At 44.7% G+C, this 27,865-nt stretch overlaps 2 protein-coding genes across 5 annotated transcripts in view; one reads left to right on the top strand and one right to left on the bottom strand.

Moving 5' to 3' along the window:
* Positions 1-27,865, bottom strand: part of LOC140723236 (uncharacterized) — a 701,392-nt gene that overhangs the window by 624,777 nt on the left and 48,750 nt on the right. The gene's annotated exons all lie outside the window — the stretch shown is intronic.
* On the top strand, positions 1,541-26,625 carry LOC140723245 (uncharacterized). 4 transcript variants are annotated; one of them, XM_073037858.1, is made up of 3 exons: positions 1,541-1,690; positions 3,793-3,969; positions 18,299-22,678. In XM_073037858.1, the coding sequence occupies exon 3, from the start codon at positions 18,698-18,700 to the stop codon at positions 19,748-19,750; it is 1,053 nt and encodes a 350-aa protein (XP_072893959.1). In that variant the 5' UTR covers positions 1,541-1,690; positions 3,793-3,969; positions 18,299-18,697; the 3' UTR covers positions 19,751-22,678. The 4 variants fall into 4 exon arrangements, 2 of the variants coding, with proteins under 2 accessions (XP_072893959.1, XP_072893960.1); XR_012097845.1 differs by lacking the exons at positions 1,541-1,690; positions 18,299-22,678 and adding exons at positions 16,710-16,835; positions 26,097-26,625 and having other exon boundaries at positions 3,802-3,969; XM_073037859.1 differs by lacking the exon at positions 3,793-3,969.

Genomic DNA, 27,865 nt, shown 5'->3' with positions numbered 1-27,865 from the left:
TTTTGGAAAGCATCAAGTTGGATAAGTCGCTATGGATATGAACATTTGGAGAGGTGTAATATGATTAGTAATAGTCAGCATGACTTTGTGAAGGACAGGTCGTGCCTTACGAGCCCGATTTAATTTTTTGATGATGTGACTAAACACATTGATGAAAGAAGAGCAGTAGATGTAGTGTATATGGATTTCAGCAAGGCATTTGATACGGTAACCCATGTAAGGCTTATTGAGAAAGTAAGGAGGCATGGGATCCAAGGGGACATTGCTTTGTGGATCCAGAACTGGCTTGCCCACTGAAGGCAAAGAGTGGTTGTAGATGGGTCATATTCTGCATGAATTTCCGGTGACCAGTGGAGTGCCTCAGGGATCTGTTCTGGGACCCTTACTCTTTGTGTTCTTTATAAATGACCTGGATGAGAAAGTGGAGGGATGGGTTGGTAAGTTTGCTGATGACACAAAGGTTGGATGTTTTGTGGATAGTGTGGATGGCTGTCAGAGTTTACAGCGGGACATTGATAGGATGCAGAACAGGGCTGAGAAGTGGCAGATGGAGTTCAGCCCAGGTATGTGTGAAGTGGTTCATTTTAGTCGGTCAAATATGATGGCAGTGAAAATGTCGGGACTGAGATGAGGGGAAATGTCTCCACGCCGAGGGTGGTGAATGTCTGTAAATCTACACCACAGAGAGTGTTGAAGACTCGGTGATCGTCCTCACATAAAACAGAGGCTGGCAGATTTGTGGAGACCGAAGGGATCGAGAAAATGAGGATCGGTAGAAGCATGTGGCTGAGATGGGAGAGTAGCCTCCATCTTGCTCATGGTTAAAGGGGCCGAATGGCCTCCTCCTGTTGTTTCTCACTTAATGTTTCAGTGTTCCTGTCCAGTGAGGCTAGAGGAATGTGAATAGAAATGAGTGTTTATAAACATAGACATTTAAATGACAAACACGAGGAAATTTGCAGATGCTGGAAATTCAAGCAACACACACAAAATGCCGGTGGAACGCAGCAGGTTAGGCAGCATCTATAGGGAGAAGCGCTGTCCACGTTTCGGAACGTTTCAGGACTGACGAAGGGTCTCGGCCCGAAGCGTCGACAGTGCTTCTCCCTATAGATGATGCCGGACCTGCTGCGTTCCACCAGCATTTTGTGTGTGTTGACTGATTTAAAAGAAACCTGCTCATTTTCTGTGTGGGTCTGAATTGTGTGTCGGGATGGGAAGTGAATCAAAACTATAACTCTGAGAACTCTGTGACCTGGGGCTGGAGGGAAAGGGATCGGGGAAGATATGGACGGAAAATCTAAATACGTATGGAAATGATATAGGGAAATAATGAAATAATGTGGGAAATGCGGCGGTGGGTAGGGCAGTATGTGAAGGGCGAGGAACAGTCACCGGTCACATGGGAGACCCTCCAGCGAAACGTGATCATGTTTTACCGCAGATAGGCAGCATTTGCGGGTTTGTTTCCGTGGCCCCGCCCACCGCCTGTGACGCAAAAGAAGCACAATGCGCATGCTCACAGGCCCAAGCTAGGCAGTGATGTTTTTTTCGTTCTTTGTGGAAGTGGGTCAGCGGTGGGTCCGGGTTCGGGATCGGGATCGGGATCGGGAGCGGGTCCTCGCCCCCTTGAACGGGGAGCCGGAGACGGATTATTCTCTGCGGGGCAACACCAACAAATTTCCCTTCGGTGAGTATTGAAGCCGGTCCCGATCGGGGAGGTCTGACGTTGAACAGTGAGTTAACTTTCCCGAACTCAAACAAGAGAAAATCTGCAGATGCTGGAAATGCGAGCAACGCGCACAAAATGCTGGAGGAACTCAGCAGTCCGGGCAGCATCTAGGGGAAGAATACAGTCGACATTACCGGCCGAAACCCTTCGGCAGGACTGGAGAATAAGAGGTGGGGGTGGGGATGAGAGAGAGAAATACAAGGTGATCGGTGAAACCTGAAGGGGGAGGGGATGAACTTTCCCGGACTGGCGGCCTCGCCTCGCTTCCTTCACAGAATCTGCCGGGGTCGGTCCGGGTTGTGAGACCTTCACACCGAACCGTCTGAGATGAGCCGCCGCTCAGCCCGTGTTGTTCTGGTCCTATTAGCCGGATGAAGTAAAACATGTTTCTGTATTGTTACTGACAGAGAATTGTATAATTGCTGTTCTGTGTGTTATCTGAATGTACTTGCCTGTGATGCTGCTACAAGTCAAGTACACTGTTAAATGCAAAACCCTGAACAGTGTTGATAATCAGAGGGATCTTAGACTCCGAGTTCATCGCTCCCTGAAAGAGACTGCACAGATTGATCGGGTGGTTAAGAAGGCAAATGGCATGGTTGTCTTTATCAGTTGAAGCATTGAGTTCAAAAGTCGGGAAGTTGTGTTGCAGATTTATAAAACTAGTTAGACCACATCTGGAGTGTTTCATTCAGTTCTGGTCGCCCCCATTCTCGGAAGGATATCGGGGCTTTGGAGTGGGCACAGAAAAGGTTTACCAGGATATTGCCTGGATTAGAGGGCCTGAGCTTTAACGGGAGATTGGACAAAATTGTGTTGTTTTCTCCGGAGCCGTGCCAGCTGGAGTGAGACTGGATGGATGTTTATAAGATTACCAGAGGATTAGAAGCCATGTCTCAGAAAGGCAGCGTCCATTAGCAAGGACCTCCAGCACCCAGGGCATGTGGTTTTCTCAATGTTACCAGCAGGTAAGGAGGTACAGAAGTCTGAAGGCTCACACTCAGTGATTCAGGAACAGTTTCTTCCCCTCTGCCGTCCGATTGCTAAATGGATATTGAACCCTTGAACACTACCTCATATTTAAAATATATAGTATTTCTGTTTGTTGCACGATTTTTAATTTATTCACAGAAACATAGAAAACCTACAGCACAATACAAGCCCTTCTGGAGATCTGCACTAAAAACTGAAAATGTTTGAAGTCATCCTGACAAAATGTTATTAACCTGAATTGTAAAGATTGTTCCTGTCCCCACAGCTGTTCCTTACATGCTGAGTTGTTTGGTAATTCCAATTTCCTTTTATTACATTCACTCTGGATTGGTTTATGTTTCCTGAAATGTACCGGTTTTAATGTGGAAGTGGAAATGGCTCACTCTGTGACAGTTGAACAATAAAGTAACCACAACTTTTCCCTGCGAATTACCCTGGTGCCAATTAGTTTGTTATTCCTAGAAATGTGTTCAGTACAGTTGTGAACAAGGTTTACAAGAATAATCTCAGGAATGTTCGGCGTTATGTATGAGGAGCATTTGATTGTTTTGGACCTGTGCTCAATGGAGTTCAGAGGGACAGTGGGGGTGGTGGAGGGATGTATGGTTAAGTAAACCTGCCGAATGCTGAAAAGCCTGGATACAGTGGACATGGAGAGGATGTTTCCATTAGACTGTGATCTGACAGCACAGTCTCGGAATAAAGAAGCTTCCCTTTAAAACTGAGTGGAGAAAAAAATTTGGCCAGAAGATGTCTGATCTGTGGAATTTGTTGCCACAGAGGTTGGTTGAAGCTGCCATTTGGGTATATTTATGACAGAGATTAACATATTCATGATTGGTGAGTAGCTCAGGGTTACAGGAGGAAGGCAGGAATATGGTGTTGGAATGAAAATCAGCTGTGGTTAAATGGTGGGGCAGACCAGATGGACCAAATCACCTAATTCTGTTGCTGACTGAATGATGGCTCCTCCTTATCCCATATTGTTTTGTTCTTAGTAACATTAACCAGAAATGTTTGGTTCTCCTTTTTATTGTTATTGTGCTTCATTATCTCTCTGGTTCAAGTTAGACCTGCAGTGAGAGGTTTATTGGAAGAAAAACCCCAACTAGAAGCAAACCACGGCTGAAGACGAGGGAACAGCAACAAGTGAACCAGCCTGAGGACTGAAAGCATTAACTGGAGAGAACAGCTCTGCCTAAAGAGACTCTGAGATTCCATTGATTCAGTCAGGAGAAAGTTTGGTGAGTCTCATTTACTCAAACACTGATCCTTTAGACATTACATAGCTGTGTAAGGGAAGGTGGGATATAGTTGCAGTGAGACTGAATGTGCCGAGAACAACCAGTTATGCCTCTGTCAGACCCAGTTGTAATCAGTCCAGGTCTGGTAATGAGCTTCCAGCAGCCCAGCCCTTTAAAACCACTCCTATTCTGTGGAAGTCGAATCCGGATAAAGTCACTCAGAGACCGTACAGTACAAACTCTTTATTCCAAGCACCCGGGGCTTACTTAGTTAGTCGCTCAAACAGGAACAGTCTTTGACTGTTCCCACCCAATCCACTAACTGACTAACAATTCCCCTTACACCACAGATATATCCGTCCAGATACCCCCACACAAGACAGGCTGGAGCCAAAAATATTTACTACATGACAGGCTGAAGTCCCTAAAGACAAACTACAAAATAGTCATAATGGTTTACACACACTGAACAGACTGAAACTATCCTATCTCTACATATGAATGTGCAAGGAGATAAGCATCTTGAAACCCTAGCTAGCTACCTGCAAGAAGAAACATGGCTCAGCACATCAGTTGATCATCAGCAGTTTCTTTCAGAAAAACAGGCTGCTATTGTTTAACGAAGTGTTTTAGCATTTTACAGACTTTATCCTTCCCTCCTTTTGATCATTACATTATCAACAACGCAGTAACTTTTTACAGAGAAAGCAACTGACGACAGCATTGACTTATCAGTGGGTAAAGACAGTGTACAACAGTAATTGTAACAAAGATATGTACAAATATTAGGACATAATGCTGTATCATGCCCCACATATTACCAAACAGGCCTTCAAAGAACACCATTTCGACCCTTCGGTGAACCTGTGTAAATCCTGCCCTACTTTCTTGATGCTGTCAATCTCCTTTGCAGTGTGCTCGGAGAGGGGTGTAATGTTAGTAGATTCATCAGGGATATACGTGAAGCATTCTGCGTCAATAACAGCACAGGTTCCCTATTTTTCAGCTGGGATAAACTCTAAAGCTGTACGATTCTGTATGACTGTTTGCCAGATTGCAATCATTTCAGTGGATATTTCTGTTACTTGGGCCTGTGTTTCTGTCAGGGCCCCTGCAGTATTGTGGCCAGCTCCTCAAGTGCTGTATCCAAATTGATTATCTCTCGTGAATTCCTGGCTACTCCATAGGAGAGAAAAGTAATCATCCAAAATCGATCAGTCTCAGTTGTTCCTCTCTGCTGCTGGGCACCTGCAAGTATGGCCAGGATGCATGTTTCCCAGTACAGGAAGTTCCGTTTGGTGGGGGCCTGAGACAGCATTCCTCAAAACACCGACAGCCACAGTCATCTCTGACTGGACCACAGGTCCTCATCTCACTTCCCCAGATGTTATTTGCGAAAGCGCAGGCTGAGAGTTCTTCACTCTGGTTGAGCAGGATTACTGACATTGGAACCATAGTTTTACAATGCTGTGGAATTTCAGCACAAACCCAGCAGGCCCCTAGTTCTACCTGTTTGGTATAGGTATGACAGAAAGACGGAAATGTGTTAACATGGGGGCCCCCGGATGCTGGGGTGAGCCCTCTCAAAGACATAAACAAGAACACCACTAACAACCAATACATTTTCCATTAGTCTGAGTGAGACCTTCTACACAGTTCCTTCAGTAACATGTTTGTCGCCTAATCGATGTATCCACCGAGATTGCCCCTTCAGTTTCACAGCCGTGGGAGTGGTCGGTAACACCTGATATGGTCCTCTCCTCCGAGGTCCGAAATTCCCTTAATCCCAGTTCTTCATCAGGAAAAAAAATCCCAGGTTCCATGGTGGGATAGTCACTCCTCTCTGCGGAATAGTTCTCTTCCTTGTAAGCCTGTCATACCTGTGAATGTATGCTTGGAAAATTTTGGTTAGTTGGCATATATATTTCCCCATGTCTTCCCCTCGGGTATGAATATCCAATTTTGCTGGTAGACTTTCTGGGAGCAATGGTACACAAGGTCTTAGTCCCCAGGGTGTCTTCATGGACCATCCATAAATGATTTCAGCTGGTGACAACCCTGTTTTCCCCTGTGGGGTAACCCTCATGTGGAACTGAGTAATGGTAGGACCTTCAACCAAGTGAGTCCAGTCTCCACTGTTAGTTTGGCCAGTTTACTCTTCAGAGTGCCATTGGCTCTCTCCACTGTGCCAGCGGCCCGTGGGTGGTGTACACAGTGGAATTGTTGCTTGATAGCTAGTTCATTACATACGCCTTTGTTTACTTTCATCACGAAGTGTGGGTCATTGTCAGAGCTCAGCATCTCTGCCAGGCCATACCTGGGAATTATTTCCCGTAAAAATACCTTCACAACAGTCATAACAGTATTATTGGTAGTTGGAACAGCTTCAACCCATCTACTAAACACATCTATAATATCTAAGCAGTATCTATAGCAATGTACTCTAGGCAATTCAATAAAATCAACTTGTAGACAAAAAAATGTCCACCTGGAAAGGGAGTCATACCCGATGTGCAGGGTACAGGTTACCAACCATTCCCTCCTTTCCCAGGTGTGTACAATTATGTATCTAATCGACCAATATTGGTAAAAACTCTGTAGGAACACAAATCTGTCCCACTGGGGTGATCCAAAAAGCTAGGTCAGGGTCTTTGGCACCCCATCTGGGACCACAGTTTTCACTCCTCCTCAGAGGTGTCCCCCTGAGAAGAACAAAACTCGAGGTAGCTGTAGAGTGGTGAGTAAGTTGTTTACAAAGGTGGCATTACTAATGGGGTGGCCAGAGGAAGTCAGGAATCCCCATGTTCCCAGAGAGCCCCATAGTCATGTACAATTCCAAATGCATAACGGGAGTCTGTGTAAATGTTCCCACTTTAGTCTGTTGCTAGGATACAGGCATGAGTCAGAACAAACAGCTCAGCCTTCTGGGCGGAGACAGCTGCTTCAAAAGAGGCCTGCTCAATTACTTCACTGTCCGTCACTATCGCATCGTTTTCCTGCTGGACCCACAAAAGAGCTTCCATCCTCAGAAAACGTTGCCTCGGGATTGAGGGGATACTGCTAAATGGATGGGAGAGTCTGACCTTCTTTTGTGGTGATCCAGACAGGGGGCAGTTGGTGCGACAGACTTCTTGGCCTGAAATTGCACAGAGATGGGGTACAGCGTCTTAGGATCGGTCAATATTAAAAGGTTGTCTTACCAGATATCTCGTCTTCACCTCAGACTCCCTCCCGTATTGGACTAGACCCACCGCCAAGTTTTGCCAGTCTCCCTCGGTGCTGGAGACTTGTTTCGTTAGGGTGTATGCCAGGAACCCTGGGCTCTTTGGCTTGAACCCAGTGCAAACCCTAATGGTGGTATGAGGAACTACCAGTTCTGTCTGTCACCAAAGGAAATCTGGAAATTCGGCCAGTAATGCAATACCGTCTCATCCTTTAACCTGTCTAATCACTGCGACTGGGAACTTCTGTCCGTCGAGGGGTGCATAATATTGGCTTTCCTCTGTGGCGCACCCTGTAGGGTCAAAGCACAGAGTCACTTGAGGGTCGGCTGCTGGCAGAAGGAGTGGAGTCCAAATTAAGTGCCCTCCACTTAGGGGTCGGAAACTGGGGAAGCTGTCGGTTGGTCACCTGTCAAGGGTGACAGCATTGTCTGTGCAAAGAATCTCGATTTCCAACAGACAGAGCAAGTCTCTCCATGCTAGATTACACCCCCTGTCTGGTGGTGACTGTAAATGAAACCTCACACTGGCTCCCCTGGAAATCCACATGCAGTGGCTGGGTACGTGAATACCATGCCTTCAAACCCTGACAGAGTGATTATAACGTCTGATAGCTGGAATCCCTTTTCCGATACTATTTCCTGATCGAGAGTGGTCGTGGTTGCCCTCATATCAATCATAAACGGAACTGGATTTCCAGCAACTTGCAATATTACATTGGGCTCTTCCTGAGGGTTGGCACTCATGGTTGGAATCATCTTCTTGTCAATTTCTAAATGGGTAGTTGTCCCCCACCTGTCCCTTGGTAGGTTTTTGCTCCCATTTCTGTTCCTCAGATATAGCCCGCTCACGTCCTTCTTCCCGCTGAGCATATTCACCTTTAATATTAGTTCCCTTCGGGGTTGATCGATATTTGAAAGTTGGGTCCTAATGATATGTCAAAACTCGTCGCTTTTGATTTTGGTCATTGTCAGGCCAATCCATATTATTTGTTTTAATCATGTTGGCTAAATTAGTTGGTAAGCATTGGAGCAGTAGGGCATTGAACTGGGGGAACAGATTCCCATCATTAAAGTCTTGGTCTCCTGTGAAGGTGCCGTAGCAGGCCACAAATCGCTCTCAATAGTCTGGTCCCGACTCCCCAGGCTTAGGTTTGCATTCAGGTACTTTAGTGATGTTTACAGGTTGCTGGAGAGCCCTTTACAAAGCTTGAATGATCTGGTCTGTCTGTTCATTCTCATTTTGTTTTCCCGCCTGTAACTGCTGATAGGTTTCGTATCTCAATTCTGCCTTCCATTTCCGCCCCTCATCAGCTGAGAGAATCATGCAGGAGAGACCGAATAAATCTTGCGGAGTCGCATTAAACATTTGTATAGTACTGTGGACACACTGAGCAAACTGTGCTGTTTTTCCTTTCTATCTGGGGCCTGATTCATGATCATTATCATTTCTTGAGGCTTCCATGGTGCATACACAGGAATCACTGAGGGCTGTCCCTCCTGCTAGTCCTAGGGGGAGCGTTTGCTACTGATGTTCAGGAGGATTTAAACTAATGTGGCAGGGGGATGGGAACAAGTGCAGAGAGACAGAGGGGGGCAAAATGAGAGTAGAAGCAAAAAGTAGTGAGGTGAAAAGTAAAACTGGCAGGCAGTCAAATCCAGGGCAAAAATCAAAAAAGGCCACTTTTCAACATAATTATATAAGGGCTAAGTGTGTTGTAAAAACAAGCCTGAAGGCTTTGTGTGTCAATGCAAGGAGCATTCATAACAAGGTGGATGAATTGAATGTGCAGATAGTTATTAATGAATATGATATAGTTGGAATCACAGAGACATGGCTCCAGGGTGACCAAGGATGGGAGCTCAACATCCAGGGATATTCAATATTCAGGAGGGATAGACAGGAAAGAAAAGGAGGTGGGATAGCGTTGCTGGTTAGAGAAGAGATTAACGCAATAGAAAGGAAGTACATTAGCCTGGAGGATGTGCAATCGATATGGGTAGAGCTGCGTAACACTAAGGGGCATAAAACACTGGTGGGATTTGTGTACAGGCCACCTAACAGTAGTAGTGAAGTTGGGGATGGCATTAAACAGGAAATTAGAAATGCGTGCAAAAAAGGAACAGCAGTTATAATGGGTGATTTCAATCTACATATAGATTGGGTGAACCAAATTGGTAAGGGTGCTGAGGAAGAGGATTTCTTAGAATGTGTGCAGGATGGTTTTCTGAACCAACATGTCGAGGAACCAACTAGAGAGCAGGCCATTCTAGACTGGGTATTGAGCAATGAGGAAGGGTTAGTTAGCAATCTTGTCATGCGAGGCCCCTTGTGTAAGAGTGACCATAATATGGTGGAATTCTTCATTAAGATGGAGAGTGACATAGTTAATTGAGAACCAAATGTTCTGAACTTAAAGAAGGGCAACTTTGAAGATATGAGACGTGAATTAGCTAAGACAGACTGGCAAATGATATTTAAAGGGTTGACGGTGGATAGAAACATAGACACATAGAAAATAGGTGCAGGAGTAGGCCATTCGGCCCTTCGAGTCTGCACTGCCATTCAGTATGATCATGGCTGATCATCCAACTCAGAACCCTGTACCTGCATTCTCTCCATACCCCCGATCCTTTTAGCCACAAGGACCATATCTAACTCCCTCTTAAATATAGCCAATGAACCGGCCTCAACTGTTTCCGGTGGCAGAGAATTCCACAGATTCTCCACTCTCTGTGTGAAGAAGTTTTTCCTCATCCCAGTCCTAAAAGTCTTCCCCTTTATCCTTAAACTGTGACCCCTCGTTCTGGACTCCCCCAACATCAGAAACAATCTTCCTGCATCTTGACTGTCCAATCCCTTTAGAATTTTATACGTTTCAATAAGATCCCCCATCAATCTTCTAAATTCCAGTGAGTATAAACCTAGTCGATCCAGCCTTTCTTCATATGAAAGTCCTGCCATCCCAGGAATCAGTCTGGTGAACCTTCTTTGTACTCCCTCTATGGCAAGAATGTCTTTCCTCAGATTAGGGGACCAAAACTGCACACAATATTCTAGGTGCGGTCTCACCAAGGCCTTGTACAACTGCAGTAGAACCTCCCTGCTCCTGTACTCAAATCCTTTTGCTATGAATGCTAGCATACCTTTTGCCTTTTTCACCGCCTGCTGTACCTGCATGCCTCCCTTCAATGACTGGTGTATAATGACACCCAGGTCTTGATGTACCACCCCTTTTCCTAATCGGCCACCGTTCAGATAATAATCTGTTTTCCTTTTCTTGCAACCAAAATGGATAACCTTACATTTATCCACATTAAATTGCATCTGCCATGAATTTGCCCACTCACCTAACCTATCCAAGTCACCCTACATCCTCTTAGCATCCTCCTCACAGCTAACACCGCCGTCCAGCTTCATGTAATCCGCAAACTTGGAGATGCTGCATTTAATTCCCTCATCTAAATCATTAATATATATTGTAAACAACTGGGGTCCCAGCAATGAGCCTTGTGGTACCCCACTAGTCACTGCCTTCCATTCTGAAAAGGTCCCGTTTACTCCCACTCTTTGCTTCCTGTCTGCCAACCAATTCTCTATCCACATCAATACCATACCCCCAATACCGTGTGCTTTAAGTTTACACACTAATCTCCTGTGTGGGACCTTGTCAAAAGCCTTTTGAAAATCTAAATATACCACATCTACTGGCTCTCCCCTATCCACTCTTACTAGTTTCATCTTCAAAAAATTCTATAAGATTCGTCAGACATGACTTTCCTTTCACTACTCCATGCTGACTTTGTCCGATGATTTCACCTCTTTCCAAATGTGCTGTTATCACATCTTTGATAACCGACTCTAGCATTTTCCCCACCACCGACGACAGACTAACCGGTCTATAATTCCCCGGTTTTTCTCCTCCTTTTTTAAAAAACGGGGTTACATTAGCCACCCTCCAATCCTCAGGAACTATTCCAGAATCTAAGGAGTTTTGAAAAATTATCACTAATGCATCCACTATTTCTTGGGCTACTCTGGGATGCAGACCATCTGGCCCTGGGGATTTATCTGCCTTTAATCCCTTCAATTTACCTAACACCACTTCCCTACTAACATGTATTACCCTCAGTTCCTCCATCTCACTAGACCCTCAGTCCCTTACTATTTCCGGAGGGTTATTTATGTCCTCCTTAGTGAAGACAGAACCAAAGTAGGTATTCAGTTTGGTCTGCCATGTCTTTGTTCCTTATGATCAATTCACCTGTTTCTGACTGTAAAGGTCCTTACATTTGTCTTGACCAATCTTTTTCTTTTCACATATCTGTAAAAGCTTTTACAGTCAGTTTTTATGTTCCCTGCCAGCTTTCTCTCATAATCTTTTTTCCCTTTCCTAACTAAGCCCTTTGTCCTCCTCTGCCAGTCTCTGAATTTCTCCCAGTCCTCTGGTGTGCCGCTTTTTCTGGCTAATTTATATGTTTCTTCTTTGGACTTGATACTATCCCTAATTTCCCTTGTCAGCCACGGGTGCACTACCTTCCCTGGTTTATTCTTTTGCCAAACTGGGATGAACAATTGTTGTAGTTCATCCATGTGATCTTTAAATGCTTGCCATTGCATATCCACTGTCAACCCTTTAAGTATCATTTGCCAGTCTATCTTAGCTAATTCACGTCTCATACCTTCAAAGTTACCCTTCTTTAAGTTCAGAACCTTTGTTTCTGAATTAACTATGTCACTCTCCATCTTAATGAAGAATTCCACCATATTATGGTCACTCTTACCCAAGGGGCCTCGCACAACAAGATTGCCAACTAACCCTTCCTCGTTGCTCAATACCCAATGTAGAATGGCCTGCTCTCTAGTTGGTTCCTCAACATTCCTATGCAATGGCAAGCATTTAAAGATTGCATGGATGAACTACAACAAGTGTTCATCCCAGTTTAGCAAAAGAATAAACCAGGGAAGGTAGTGCACCCGTGGCTGACGGGAAACTAGGGATAGTATCAAGTCCAAAGAAGAAACATACAAATTAGCCAGAAAAAGTGGCACACCTGAGGACTGGGAGAAATTCAGAGTCCAGCAGAGGAGGACAATGGGATTAATTAGGAAAGGGAAAAAAGATTATGAGAGAAAGCTGGCAGGGAACATAAAAACTGACTGTAAAAGCTTTTATAGATAAGTGAAAAGAAAAATATTGGTTAAGGCAAATATAGGTCCCTTACAGTTAGAAACAGGTGAATTGATCATAGGGATCAAGGATCTGGCAGACCAATTGAATAACTACTTTAGTTCTGTCTTCACTAAGGAGGATATAAATAATCTTCTGGAAATAGTAGAGGACCGAGGGACTAGTGAGATGGAGGAACTGAGGGAAATACATGTTAGTAGGGAAGTGGTGTAGGTAAATTGAAGGGATTAAAGGCAGATAAATCCCCAGGGCAAGATGGTCTGCATCCCAGAGTGCATTAGAAAGTAGCCCAAGAAATAGTGGATGCATTAGTGATAATTTTTCAAAACCCCTTAGATTCTGGATTAGTTCCTGAGTATTGGAGGGTGGCTAATGTGACCTCACTTTTTTTAAAAATGAGGGAGAGAGAAACCGGGGAATTATAGACTGGTTAGCCTCACATCGGTGGTGGGGAAAATGCTAGAGTTGGTTGTGAAAGATGTGATAACAGCACATTTGGAAAGAGGTGAAATAATAGGACAACATCAGCATGGATTTGTGAAAGGAAAATCATGTCTGGCGAATCTTACAGAATTTTTTGAGGATGTAACTAGTAGAATGGATAGGGGAGAACAAGTGGATGTGGTATATTTGGATTTTCAAAAGGCTTTTGACAAGGTCCAACACAGGAGATTAGTGTGCAATCTTCAAGCACACGGTATTGGGGGTATGGTATTGATGTGAATAGAGAATTGGTTGGCAAACAGGAAGCAAAGAGTGGGAGTAGCTGGGACCTTTTCAGATTGGCAGGCTGTCACCAGTGGGGGACTGCAAGGCTCAGTGCTGGGACCCCAGTTGTTTACAATATATATTAATGATTTAGACGAGGGAATTAAATGCAGCATCTCCAAGTTTGCAGATGACACGAAGCTTGGCGGCAGTGTTAGCTGTGAGGATGCTAAGAGGATGCAGAGTGACTTGGATAGGTTAGGTGAGTAGGCAAATTCATGGCAGATGCAATTTAATGTGGATAAATGTAAGGTTATTCACTTTGGTTGCAAGAACAGGAAAACAGATTATTATCTGAATGGCCGATTAGGAAAAGGGGAGGTGTAACGAGACCTGGGTGTCATTGTACACCAGTCATTGAAAGTGGGCATGCAGGTACAGCAGGCAGTGAAAAAGGCAAATGGTATGTTGGCATTCGTAGCAAGAGGATTTGAGTACAGGAGCAGGGAGGCTCTACTGCTGTTGTACAAGGCCCAGGTGAGGCCACAGCCGGTGTACTGTATGCAGTTTTGGTCCCCTAATCTGAGGAAAGTCATTCTTGCCATAGAGGGAGTACAAAGAAGGTTCAACAGATTGATGCCTGGAATGGCAGGACTTTCATATTGTTGGGCTTTAAATTCTGCCCTGTGTTCGTTTAGGAAGAGAGACAACCAACACCGGAATATTACAAAACTTGGCTTTAATGCAGAAGCGTAACTGGCACAGCGAGGAGACAAGACCCCTGCTGGGGAAGGCGCGTTCTGCCCTCCCCTTACATTCTTTTCTTATTTATACCCTTTTCCCTTTGCCCAACCCCCCGCTACACATATTTGATAATGCTGAACTTTGTTATACATATTTGGTAATATTGGACACTTTTGCCCTTCTAATTGGTCTGATATCATTTTTTCACGAATTCCCTGTTTTACTGAATCACGTGACACTAGCAGTTTGGAGACAAAGGATCCCTTGTTTCGCTCCCTCCCTTGTATTTCTGTCTGCTAATATCACGCTGACCTGAACTGGCAGTCGCAAATTAACCCTAACAATATGAATAAAGACTGGATCGACTAGGCTTATACTCGCTGGAATTTAGAAGACTGAGGTGGGATCTGATTGAAATATATAAAATTCTAAAGGGATTGGACAGGCTAGATGCAGGAAGATTGTTTCCGATGTTGGGGGAGTTCAGAACGAGGGGTCACAGTTTAAGGACAAAGGAGAAGCCTTTTAGGACCAAGATGAGGAAAAACTTCTTTACACACAGAGTGGTGAATCTGTGGAATTCTCTGCCACAGGAAACAGTTGAGGCCGGTTCATTTGGCTATATTTAAGAGGGAGTTAGATATGGCCCTTGTGGCTAAAAGGATCGGGGGTATGGAGAGAAAGCAGGCACAGGGTTCGGAGTTGGATGATCAGGCATGATCATACTGAATGGTGGTGCAGGCTTGAAGGGCCTAATGTCCTATTCCTGCACTTATTTTCTATGTTTCTATGTGTGGAAAATTAAAATCTCCCACAATCACAACCTTGTGCTTACTACAAATATCTGCTATCTCCTTACAAATTTCCTCGCTCCCAATTAGGTTGTTTATAATACACCCCTATAAGTGTTACTATACCTTCCGCATTCTTCAATTCCACCCAAATAGGCTCCCTAAATGAGCCCTGTAATCTATCCTGTCAAAGCACCGCTGTCATATTTTCTTGGACAAGCATTGCAATACCTCCCCCTCTTGCCCTTCTGATTCTATCACACCAGAAGCAATAAAATATTGGAATATTTATTTGCCAATCACACCCCTCCTGCAACCATGTTTCACTAATAGATACAGCATCATATTTCCAGTTATCAATCCATACTCTAAGCTCATCCACCTTTCTTACAATGCTCCTAGCATTAAAATAAATGCATTCAAGAAACTTTCCACCTCTTCCTCTCTGTTTATCCGTAACGGTGCAAATAACTTTGTTATCTCTTTTCTTGCCTTCTCCCCTACATCTTCAGTCTGAACGCTCCTACATCAGGGAGGAAGTTCAAATCATCTGTGTGTTAAAAGTTCAGCCATCATGGTGACTGAAGGCAGCTGTAGGTTCATGAGGGACTGTTACTGTCAGATTCTGCAGTTCTTGCGGCTGCTCATCGCACCCAGGACTGAACCCTGGTCACAGAGCATTGGAGGTGTCCGTTCTGCTGATGTTAGCCTTAAACTAGACAGGCGTTTAATATTGTGGAGCTGTGATATATAAATCAGTTCTGTGTCAAATCCCGTGTCTCAGGTACTTACTGTCTCTACCACACTCACAATGTACACTAGAAAGGCCACTCAGCCCATCTGGTTCCTGCCCATGTTTCTGTTCCATATCAGTATATCAAAATCTACCCCTGCTGTTCCCCTCTCACTCTCCCTGAGATGACAGGTTGCAACTAGTCACCACTCCGTCGGATAGGAGATTTCCCATGAATTTCATGGAAACATATAAATGCACAACACATTACAGATGTTTTGTCCCACATTGCCGTGCCGATCATGTAACTTACTCTAGAAACTGCTCAGAATTACCCTGCCACATAGCCACCTATCTTCCTAAGCTCCATGTACCTATCTGAGGGTCTCTTCAAAGACCATATTGTATCCGCTTCTACCACCGTCGCTGGCGGTGCACTCCACACACACACAACACTCTTTGCTTAAAAAGTTAGCTCTGACGTCTCCTCTGTACCTACTTCCAAGCAGCTTAAACCTATTCCCCTCATGTTAGCCATTTCAGCCCTGGGAAAAAGCCTCTGACTATCCATACGACCAATGCCTCTCATCATCTTAGACACCCGCATGATTTTCCTGCATGATTTTCTCCAGGCTGAATAAGACTATGAGCTCACTGTGGTTTTGACGTTCTCTCTCTCTCTCTCTCTCTCTCTCTCCTTGTGTCTGACGTCACAGCCCCGCCTCACTCAGGCACTTAAAGCGACACTCACAGTAAACGAACCCGCGGTCTCGCAACACAATGCACATCTAAAGTCTGACAGCAGACTAGCGAGTGAATCTTCGATGGAGCAGAGTCAGAAACCAAAGTGTTGCCAGCCTGAGTCAGGGCTTTGGGGCTCCAGTGAGAGATGGGTTCTAGAGTTTACCAGGAGGAGGAGGAATCAGACCAGCAGGATGTGGCTATAAAAGAAAGGTCAGAAACATTTGGAAACTGGTTGACCGGAAAAAAAGGAGGTTAATTTCAGGCAGCAATTGTGGAGAGAGGAATAAATAGAAAACGCTTAGGCCGAGCTCCTTTCAGCATGCCTAGACTGTGTATTCCTCTGCTAAGTTGCTCTCTGAATTGCAGAGTTCCTCCAGCATTTTGTGTGTGTCCGTCTCTGTATTTCCAGCAACTGCAGAATCTCCTGTGTTTTATATCTGCATTTTACTTTAGCGTTAGATACACGTTGGTATTGAGTATATTGTTTATGGGAGCCGCTTTCTGCGTTAAAACAGCTGCTGATTTCTTCTATACACACAAAAAAAAAATGAGGTATGGGCATTGAAGAAAGCTTGCAGAAATGTTTAATGGCACCGTGATTACCATAGGGCCATGCATTAAGAATTTCACCGGTGCTGAAGCGCCAATGAAATGCGCAGGCGTCAGGCTGAGGACGTCCCTGAGTTTCACGCATGCGCGCAGTACACAGAAGGCCTTGAAAATGTCGGCTGCAGGTAAGAGCGATTCTCCGTTTTTTTATATTAAACACTGACTTCGGGACAATTCCTGTGAAATCCGGACACCGTGGCCAACAATCCCAGGGCTGTCCTGCTCTCGTCCCTCTCTCTCAGCCCCACGATCTGTATACGGGCCCCGGGGAGCTTCCGGCTGATGAGTGAATGGGAACCGATGGATCTTTCAGACAGAGCTGAGCTCCAGCTATCTAAAGGCAAGGATTAGGAACTCGAAGAAAGGGAACAAAATCTTTTACATCACCAGTTGAGAAAATCACCTTTGTTCTACCTCCAATCACTAATAAGAGAAAATCTGAAGATGCTGGAAATCCAAGCAACTCACACACAAAATGCCGGCAAAATTCAGCATTAGTACTCTTTTCCGTAGATGCTGCCTGGCCTGCTGAGTTCCTCCAGCATTTTGTGTCTGTTGCTTGTTCTACCTCCTCTTGTTCTGGACTTTTCTACCCGTGAGAGCATGTTTTGTCCCATTCTCTCTGGGTACATGATGATATCAAACATCTTTGCCTTGGGCAGCAAGTAGCTTTCACATTACATATGTGCCAGACTCCAGTGAGACAGACTACTGCCCTTCCCTTCATATTCAGTGGCATTGCCATCACTGAGTTCACCACTGTCAGTCTTTGTCTGATGTGTGTATTGTGGCGATGCAAACAGTGCTGGAGAATTGGGGGAGGCTTCAGGGGAATATAGAAACTGAGTTCACCACTGTCAGTCATTGAGTGGGGGAGGGTTCAGTGGAAATATTTATGTAGAATACAGAAACTGGTGATACTTGAGCCCCCTGTCTCTATTGTGGTGTTGCAAAAGTTGCTGGAGAATTTACAAGTGCGAAGAAGTGGAGTGATATTTGGAAATCTGACTTTTTAAAGTGTAAATTCGCAAGCAAACCACATATGGACAATATGCAAAATCTTTGGTGAGAAAATCCTCCATTACCCATTACAGGCCTGCTAAATAGGTTGTGTGAGAGTGCAGATGAACTGGATCGAACCCAGAGGAGATCAAAGTTCCTATTGACCGTAATTTTGTAGCTGTGAAAAAAAATACCTCTCTATAAAAAATTCACTGTGCACATCTTGTCACTGGGTAAAAAAAATGCACAGTGCAAGACTTATGTACACACTGGTTATTACAATTAGAGGGGGTATTGGAGGGAAGATGGGGAGACCTGTAGTGTCCCTGATGCCCTCACTTACAAGATGTGCATCCAGCTGCAGCTTGTAACCCTGCACTTTAAGGAGTTGGAACTTGAAACGCATATGGGGATTGATGGTCATTCCAGATACCAGCACTCTGCCCAGTCAGGAGATGATTTTTCTTCCAACTTGAGTTTAACCTCACTGTAACAGTGTGATACCAAATCAAACCTTGGCAACTCAAGTAATCTCATCTGAAATGTTGTCCTACACCCATTGATGGATTTTGTAAATCTTTTACAGGTTAAAAACGGGAAGGAATTTGTCTTCAGGAATCTCAAACACGACACGCCAGTTTTGTTGTCTCTGTCTAGATATTTAAGAAGTGGATCCAATTGACCATCCTTCCTGCTCAGACTGTGGGGAGGGATTCATTCGGTTATCTGAGCAACTAGCAAGTCCGGCATTTTACACAGGAGAAAGGCTGTTCACCTGCTCAGACAGTGGGAATGGATTCACTTGGTCATTTCAACTGAAGGTACATCAGCAAGTTCACACTGGGCAAGGCCATTCATCTGTTCTGTGTGTGAGAAAGGATTCTGCCGGGCATCCCACCTGTGGACACACCAGTCAGATCACACTGGGCAGAGGCTGGTCATCTGCTGAATTTCGGGGAAGGGATTTTCTCGGTCATCTGACCTAATGGCTCACCAGCGAGTTCACACTGGGGAGAGGCCGTTCACCTGCTCAGACTGTGGGAAGGGATTCGCTCGGTCATCTGACCTAATGGCTCACCAGAGAGTTCACACTGGGGAGAGGCCATTCATCTGCTCAGACTGTGGGAAGGGATTCATTTCATCATCTAAACTGAAGATACATCAGAGAGTTCACACTGGAGAGAGGCCGTTCACCTGCTCAGTCTGTGGGAAGGGATTCACTCGGTCATCCCACCTACAGAGACACCAGCGAGTTCACACTGGGGAGAGGCCATTCACCTGCTCAGAATGTGGGAAGGGATTCATACTGTCATCCTACCTAATGGCACACCAGTTTGTTCACACCAGGGGGCAGCCATTCACCTGCACAGTCTGCGGGAAGGGATTCACTCAGTCATCCGACCTACTGAGTCATCAGCGAGTTCACACTGGGGAGAGGCCATTCACCTGCACAGTCTGCGGGAAGGGATTCACTCAGTCATCCAACCTACAGAGTCATCAGCGAGTTCACACTGGGGAGAGGCCATTCACCTGCACAGTCTGCGGGAAGGGATTCACTCAGTCATCCGACCTACTGAGTCATCAGCAAGTTCACACCATGGAGAAGCCGTTCACCTGCTCAGTCTGTGGGAAGGGATTCACTCGGTCATCCCACCTACAGAGACACCAGCGAGTTCACACTGGGGAGAGGCCATTCACCTGCTCAGAATGTGGGAAGGGATTCATACTGTCATCCTACCTACAGAGACACCAGCGAGTTCACACTGGGGAGAAGCCATTCACCTGCTCAGACTGTGGGAAGGGATTCACTCGGTCAACCCACCTACTGAGACATCAGCGAGTTCACACTGGGGAGAAGCCATTCACCTGCTCAGTCTGTGGGAAGGGATTCACTCAGTCATCTAACCTAAAGGTACATCAGCGAGTTCACACTGGGGAAAAGCCATTCACCTGCTTAGACTATGGGATAGGATTCACTCAGTCATCACAACTACTGGCACACCAGTCAGTTCACAGTGGGGACTGGCCGTTGTTATGAATCCCTGGGTTTCATTTACTGTGGACTGTCATTTTAAGAGAGAGAGATTAAGAAGGCGAATCAGTCTGACTTGCAGCTTGTTTACATCATTCGCAGCTTGTTTAGTTTTAACCGGGGACAAAGACACTCAGAGTCAGACGGAGACGAAGGAGGAAAAATGGAAGGATCAAAACCAGGGAACTAGTGGCCAAGGGTCACTGTTTGCAACTGTCCTATGCCCAAAAGGGTGTGTTAAATATCGTTCACCGTACATCGTATGTGTGGTTGTCACCTCGTTTGGTCCATAGGAGTGGATCGGATTTGGCGCATCCTGTGGAGACCACTTATGTGTTAGCCCTTGCCTGGGGTAATTCACTTGAAGACGATACACCTTGTGACAAGTCACTTTCGGTGATAATTTGTATGTGGATTTGGAACGATGACGGATAAAATCTACAGCGACTGTTCTCTCGTTTTACCATCGTGGAACCTGTGGAATTCTACATATTTGCGTTCTCTCGCCATTTACCCTGGATTACAAATCTCTCTCTCTCATCGCCTATTCTGTAGTTGAACTGAACTTTCATACTTTACCATCTCAACACTCTAAGCCTTGTTTCCCCCGAGCTCAATAGTTTGGGAGTTATATTTACTCACATTTATAAACTTAACACTGTTAACTTCTGTTTATCTTGTTTAAGTTGCAATATTACAAGTAGATTCTATTAAAGATAGATTTAACATTGCTGCTGGCTTGTTTCTAAAGCATTATAGTTCATAACAAATTTGGGGCCTGCGTCTGGGATATGAACAAATTTGGGGGCTATTGATCGATTAATTATCGATTTGATTGGGGAAATCCCTTTTGATTTATTTGTGTGTGGAAATCAGCAGCAGTGGATATTGATAAATTTCTGTAGGTTGGATGACTGAGTGAATCCCTTCCCACGTACTTCCTCATCCAGGTCATCCACTCTTGGTCTTCCTGGAATCATTCTTTGAAACTTCTCTGGACCCACTCCAATACGAACACATCTTTTGCTCAATAATAAGTCGGAAGGACAGTTCGGAATCTGCTCACCAAACACCAACAGTGATCTGCCCAATGCGTTATAAAGCTATAGTATCGCATCCTTGCTCTTATATTGCTAACATTGCAGTTGTCATCCTTAATCAACTCAATCTGCAAGCAAATCTTTAGCGCCTTTTGCTCAAGGACTCAAAAGCACTTATGCGCCTCTATTTTTTTCAAGTTTCTCCCATTTATTTTTTTTCTACACCCAATTACTTCTACCAAATGTACATGACTTGCATACACTGTATTTCAACTGCTACTTTGCTGGCATTCTCCAGACCTATCGAAGTCCTTCTGCAGACTCCCGCTTTGCTCTAAACTACCTGTCCCGTACCTATCTTTGTATCAACTGCAATGTTCGTCACCAAGGTATCAATTCCATCATCCATATCATTCAGATTTAACATGAAACGATGCGGTCTCAATACTGACCCCCTACAGAATAGCATTAGTTACCGACAGCAAAACAGAATTGCCCACATTATTCTGACTCTTTCTCCCTTGTCAGTACAAGTTTCTTTCCTGTAATTCCATGAGCTGTGATCCTGTTAAGCAGCCTCACGTGCAGCACCTTAGAAACATAGAAAACCTGCAGCACGTTACAGGCCCTTTGGCTCACAAAGCGATGCCGAACATGTCCTTGCTCTAGAAATGCCAAGGGTTACCTACAGTTCTCTATTTTTCTCAGCTCCGTGTACCTATCCAGGAGTCTCTTAAAAGACCCTATCGTGTCCGCCTCCACCACCATTGCCGGCAGCTCATTCCAAGCATTCACCACTCTCTGTGTAAAAACTTAACCCTGACATCTCCTCTGTACCTACTTCCAAGCATCTTCAAACTATGTCCTCTCGTGCTAGCAATTTCAGCCCTGGGAAAAAGCCTCGAACTATCCACACGATCAATGTCTCTCATTTTCTTGAACACCTCTATCAGGTCACCTCTCATCCTCCATCACTCCAAGGAGAAAAGGCAGAGTTCACTCAACCTATTCTCAAAAGACATGCTCCCCAATCCAAACAACATCCTCGTAAATCTCCTCAGCACACTTTCTATGGCTTCCACATCCTTCCTGTAGTTTGGCGACCAGAACTGAGCACAGTACTCCAAGTGGGGTCTGACCAAAGTCCTATATAGCTGCAACATTACATCTCGGCTTTAAACTCAAGCCTGCGTTTGATTAAGGCCAATGCACAGTATGGCTTCTTAACCACAGAGTCAACCTACATAGCAGCTTTGAGTCTCCTATGGACTCCGTCCCCAAGATCCCTCTGTTCCTCCACACTGCCAAGAGGCTTACCATTAATAATATATTCTATCATATTTGACCGAAGCAAATGAACCACATCACACTTCTTTGGGTTGAACTCCATTTGCCACTTCTCAGCCCAGGTTTGCAGACTATCAACATCCCCCTGCAACCTAACCCAACCTTTGTGTCATCAGCAAATTTCCTAACCCGTACCTCCACTTCCTCATCCAGGAAAAAAGTCAAGAAGGGTAGGGGTCCCAGAACCGATCCCTGAGGCAGACCACTGGTCACCGACCTCCATGTAGAATATGACCAGTCTACAACCACTCTTTGTCTTCTGTGAGCAAGCCAGTTCTGGATGCACAAAGCAATGTGCCCTTGGATCCCATGCCTCCTTACTTTCTCAATCAGCCTTGCATGGGGTTCCTTGTTGAAGATCATCTGAAAATCCGAGCAAACAACATACACTGCCTCTGCTTTATCTATCTTGCCTGTTATTTCCGCAAAGTATTCCAAGAGATTTGTCAGTCAAGATTTCCTCGAAAGAATCCGGCTGACTTTGGCCTACTTCATCATGTTTCCCCCAATTACAGTCCCCGAAAAACACACTCTTAGTACACTCTAACATCTTCCTGACCACTACGGTCAGACTAACTGTCCAATAATTTTCTTTCTTGTGCCCCCTCTCTTCTTAAATTGTGGAGTGGCATTTGCAAATTTATGGTCCACCAGAACCGTTCCAAAGTCTAGTGATTTCTGATAGATCATTACTCATCACTTGAAGAGAAAACTAAGGGGGAACTTCTTCATTCAGAGGCGGGGAGAGTGTGCACCGAGCTGCCAGAGCAAGTGGCAGGGACGATTGTAATCTTTAAGAGAAGTTTGCTTAGGTCACTGGATGAGAAGCATATGGAGGGCTATGGTCCAGGTGGAAGTTGTTGGAACTCAGAAGATTAATGCTTTAGCACGGACTAGACTGGCCGAATGGCATTTTCCTGTGTTGTCGTGTTTTATGACTCTAATGCCTTCACAATCTCTTCAGCTACCTCTTTCTGAACTCTGCGGTGTCTTATCTACCTTCAGGCCTTTCAGCTTCAAAAACACCTTCTCTCCTTGGTAAAAGCATGTATCCTCACTTCTGCCCCAGGTACTGCTGAATCTTTGGCATTTATGTAATAAATTTAATGACACAACTGTAGTGGGTGACTTCAATCTGCAGGAGGATTGTGAAAGTCAGATTGGCGTGAGATCGCAAAAGAGGGGATGTATTGAATGCAAACGAAATGGCTTTTTAGAGCAGCTGATGGTTGAGCCTACTCGGGGAACTGCTATCTTAGATTGGGTGTTGTGTAATAACCCAGATCTTATTAGGGAGGTTAATGTAAAGGAACCATTAGAAGGCAGTGATTATAATATGATTGAATTCCTCCTGCAATTTGTGAGGGAGAAGCACAGGCAAGATGCATAGTATCTCAATGGAATGAAAGGGAATTTCAGAGGCGTGAGAGAGGTGATTCCCCAGGTGGATTGGAGGATGCTGGTGGAGAAGACGCCAGAACAGAAATAGCTGACGTTTCTGGGAATAGTTCATAATGTGCAGGATAGATATGTCCCACAGACGTAGTTCTCAAACAGCGGGGCTAGGCTATCGTGGCTGACAAAGGAAGTTAAGGACTGTATAAAAGCATATAAGGTAGCAAAAGTGAGTAGTAGGTTGGATAATTGGGTAGCTTTTAACATCCAACAACAGGCAAATTTAAAATAAAAGCTATAAGGGGAAAGGTGAAATATGACAGCAAACTATACAATAATATAAACCAGTTATAAAATATACGAAAGGGAGGCGAGAGTTGATATTGGACCACTGGAAAATGATGCTCATGGGGTACAAATGGGGAAGAGCTGGTAGATGAACTTGATAGGTACTTTGCATCCGTCTTGTCTGTGGAAGACACCACCAGTGTGCCAGAGATCCGTGAGTGTCAGGGAGTAGGAGTGAGTGCCATTGCTATTACAAAGGAAAACGTGCTAGGCCAACTCAGGTTCTTAAAGTGGATAAGTCACCTGGACCAGATGGACTACATCCCAGAGTCCTGAGAGAGGTTGCTGGAGAGATAACAGATGCATCGGTCATGACCTGTCAAGAATCACTTGATCCTGGCATAGTCCTGGAGGACAGGAAGATTGCAAATGTCAATCAACTCTTTGAGAAGGGAGGAAGGCAAAGTAAAGCAAATTATAGTCCAGTAGGCCTAACCTCAGTGGCTGGGAAAGTGTGGAGTCATGATAACAGATGATGTTTTGGGGTACTAGGAGACTAATGATATAATAAGACAAAGCCAGCATAGGTTCTGTACAGGGAAATCTTGCCTGACAAGTCTGTTGCAGATCTTTGAGGAAGTCATAAGCAGGATGGACAAACGAGAGGCAGTGGATATCATTTACTTGGATTTTCAGAAGGTATCTGATCAGGTGTCACACATGAAACTGCTTAACAGGATAAAAGTCAGAAGTAATACTGGCATGGATAGAGGAATTGCTGACAGCCAAGAGGCAGTGAGTGGGAATAAAAGGGGCCTTTTCTGGTTGGCCAGCAGTGACTTGTGGTCTTCAGGGGTCAGTATTCGGTCCGCTACTTTGTCAGTGATCTGGATAATGGAACTGATGGGGTTGTGTGGCTCAGACTGTGGGAAGAGATTCACCACATCATCTCACCTAGTGACTCACCAGTCAGTTCACACTGCAGTGAGGGATTTCACCTGTTCAGTCTGTGGGAAGAGATTCACTCAGTCATCTAACCTACAGAGACACCAGCGAGTTCACACTAGGGAGAGGCTGTTCACCTGCTCAGACTGTGGAAAGGGATTCACACAGTTAGCTAGCCTACAAGCACACCAGTGAGTTCACACTGGGGAACCGCCGTTCACCTACTCAGGCTGTGGAAAGGGATTCACCAAATCATCTCACCTAGTGACTCACCAGTCAGTTCACACAGCAGAGAGGGATTTCACCCGCTCAGATTGTGAGAAGGGATTCACTCAGTCATCTGATCTGCTGGCATACAAGTGAGTTCCACTGGGGAGAGGCCTTCGACCTGTGAATGTGGGAAGGCATTCACACTATCATCTCATCTATTAAAACACCAGCGAGTTCACACCACTTAGAGGCCGATCGTCTGCTCAGACTTTGGGAAGAGATTCTCTCAACCGTCTCCACCAAGGCTGCATCATTGTGTTCAACTGGGGAGAGGCCGTTCACCTGCTGTGAATATGGGAAGGGATTCACTCAATAATCTAACCTTGTAACACACGACCGGGTTCACATTGGGGAGAAAGTTTCAATAAGCTGTAGGCTGGATATTTGCCCATACCCGTTGCTGAATGCAATTTCGAGAGTGACTGGGGGAGTCTAGTACAAGAGGACATGACTTAAGGTTTACAGGGCGCCCATTCAGAACAGAGATGCGAAGAATTTTTTTTTAGTCAGAGAGTGGTGAATCTGTGGCATTTGTTGCCACGGGTAGCAGTGGAGGACAAGTCATTGGGTGTGTTTAAGGCAGAGATTGATAGGTATCTGAGTAGTCAGGGCATCAAAGGTTACGGTGAGAAGGTGGGGGAATGGGACTAAAGGGCAGATTGGATCCACTCATGATGAAATTGTGGAGCAGACTCGATGGGCCGAATGGCCGAATCTGCTCCTTTGTGTTATGGTCTTATGTGATTTTTTTCTCATGTGTGTTATTCCTCTTCCTCCTTCTGTCCAAGGTCGTGTTAATCTCAGTGGGTTTGAGTGTAAGTAGTTTTTTCTAAACTTGTCATTTCAGTTCTTACTTATCTTTGTAAATTTTACTGATTGAAATGGGACTAAGATATTTTCATTAAAAAATGTCAATGTCAGTATTGATGGAAGTGTTTATTGCGTTTGTTGTATTTGTTAACTATTGAGCTCTGTTCGGCAGTTTTTTAAAGCCTTGAAATAAATTTTGTCAAAGGTTTTCCCAATATTGCACTACTTTCTGTTGTTTTTGCTTGTTGATTTTCCAGATACGTGGTTATCACGAGTCCCGGTGAAGGGTCATGGCCGGAAATGTTGATTCCCATCCATAGATGCTGCCTGACCTGCTGAGCTTCTCCAGCACTTCGTGTGAATTTCTCTCGATTTCTTGCATCTGCAGGTCCTCCTGTTTCCCAGATATTTATATGTTTAGTGAAATAACAAGCCGGCCGTTGGGTTGTGTGGCTCTGTTGGTAAAATATTAAATGAAATCATTAAATAAGAGGTGGCATAGGGTTGGGCGGTGTAGAATCTGTGGGTAGTATCAAGGAATAGCAAATGTACAAAAAGACCCTGATGGGAATTGTATAGTGACCCCAAAACAGTAGTAAGTATGTGGTCCACAAATTACAATGAGAGATAGAAAATGCGTGCCAAAAGGGCAATGTTACAATAGTCATGGAGGATTGTCATGCAGGTGATTAGGAAAATCAGGATGGTGTTGGTCTCAAGAGGAGGAATTCCTAGAATGTCTACAAGATGCATTTTTAGGGCAGCTCGTGGCTGAGCCCACTTGGGGGGGGGGGGGGGGGGTCAGCTATTCTGGATTCGGTGTTGTAATGAACCGGAATTAATTAGGTCATTTGAGTTCAAGGAACCCTTCGGGACAAGTGATCTTAATCTGATCAAATTCACCCTGACATTAGAGAAGGAGAAACTAAAGTCAGATGTGGAATAAAGAGAATTAGAGAGGCATGAGAGAAAAAATTGTCAAAATTGATTTGAAAAGAACACGGGCAGGGATTAAAACAGAGCAACAATGGCTGGAATTTCTGGAAGCAATTCGGAAGTCACAGAGAGGAAGTGGTATTCTAAAGGTAAGGTGACAAAACCGTGGCTGATAAGAGAAATCAAAGACACCATATAAAACAAAGAGTGTGCACAGAACAAAAAATACTGGGAAGTTAGAGGATTGGGAAGCTTTTAAAAATGATCAGAATGCAACTAAAATCATTAAAAAGGAAAAGATGGAATACTTAGGTGAGCTAGCCGGTAATATTAAAGAGGATATCATTTTTTTCTTCAGATACATACAGTGCAAAAGAGAGGCAGAATTGGATATCAAACCACTGGGGAATGATGCTGGAGAGGTAGTAATTGGGTGGGGGTGAAAGGTGATGGCTGATGTACTGAATCAGTATCGTACTCTTTGGAAGACGCTGGCAGGAGTATCGAAGTCCCAGATGTCAGTGGTCAGAATGTGTAAAGTTACATTACTCGGGGGAAAGTAGAAGGAAAGGCGATGAGCTGTGATTTTTTTACTGGAAGGAGAAATCGATATTCATGCCTTCAGGTTGGAGCTATGCAGTTGGAATATGATGTGTTTCATTTCAACCCTGAGGCTGTCACGTTGAACAACTCCAGCCATTGCTATTCTGCCATCATCCCTGCTAGTGTCCCCTTCCAATCAACTTCGGTAAGCTCTTCTCCCGTGCTTCTACGTAGTTCCCCTCACAATACTAATAAAGATGCATCTTGTTGTACCTTTCCCCTCTCAAAGTGCAGGGTGAATTGCAACATGTTATGATCACAGCGTCAACATGGTTCCTTTACCATAAGCTCCCTAATCAAATTTGGTTCTTTGGACAACACCCAATCCAGAATTAACATTTCTCAAGAGGGCACAAATACAAGCTATTCTAAAAGGCATTGCATTAGTATTTTCCAAATGCCCTCTCTTGAGATCAAACACCAACCTAATTTTCATAATCTACCTCCACCCATCCCGCTCATGGACCGTTTGTCCCACTCACATCGG

The sequence above is a fragment of the Hemitrygon akajei genome, unplaced genomic scaffold (assembly GCF_048418815.1).
Source record: "Hemitrygon akajei unplaced genomic scaffold, sHemAka1.3 Scf000105, whole genome shotgun sequence".
Lineage (NCBI taxonomy): Eukaryota > Metazoa > Chordata > Chondrichthyes > Myliobatiformes > Dasyatidae > Hemitrygon > Hemitrygon akajei.
This window is presented reverse-complemented; position numbering and strand designations above follow the sequence as displayed.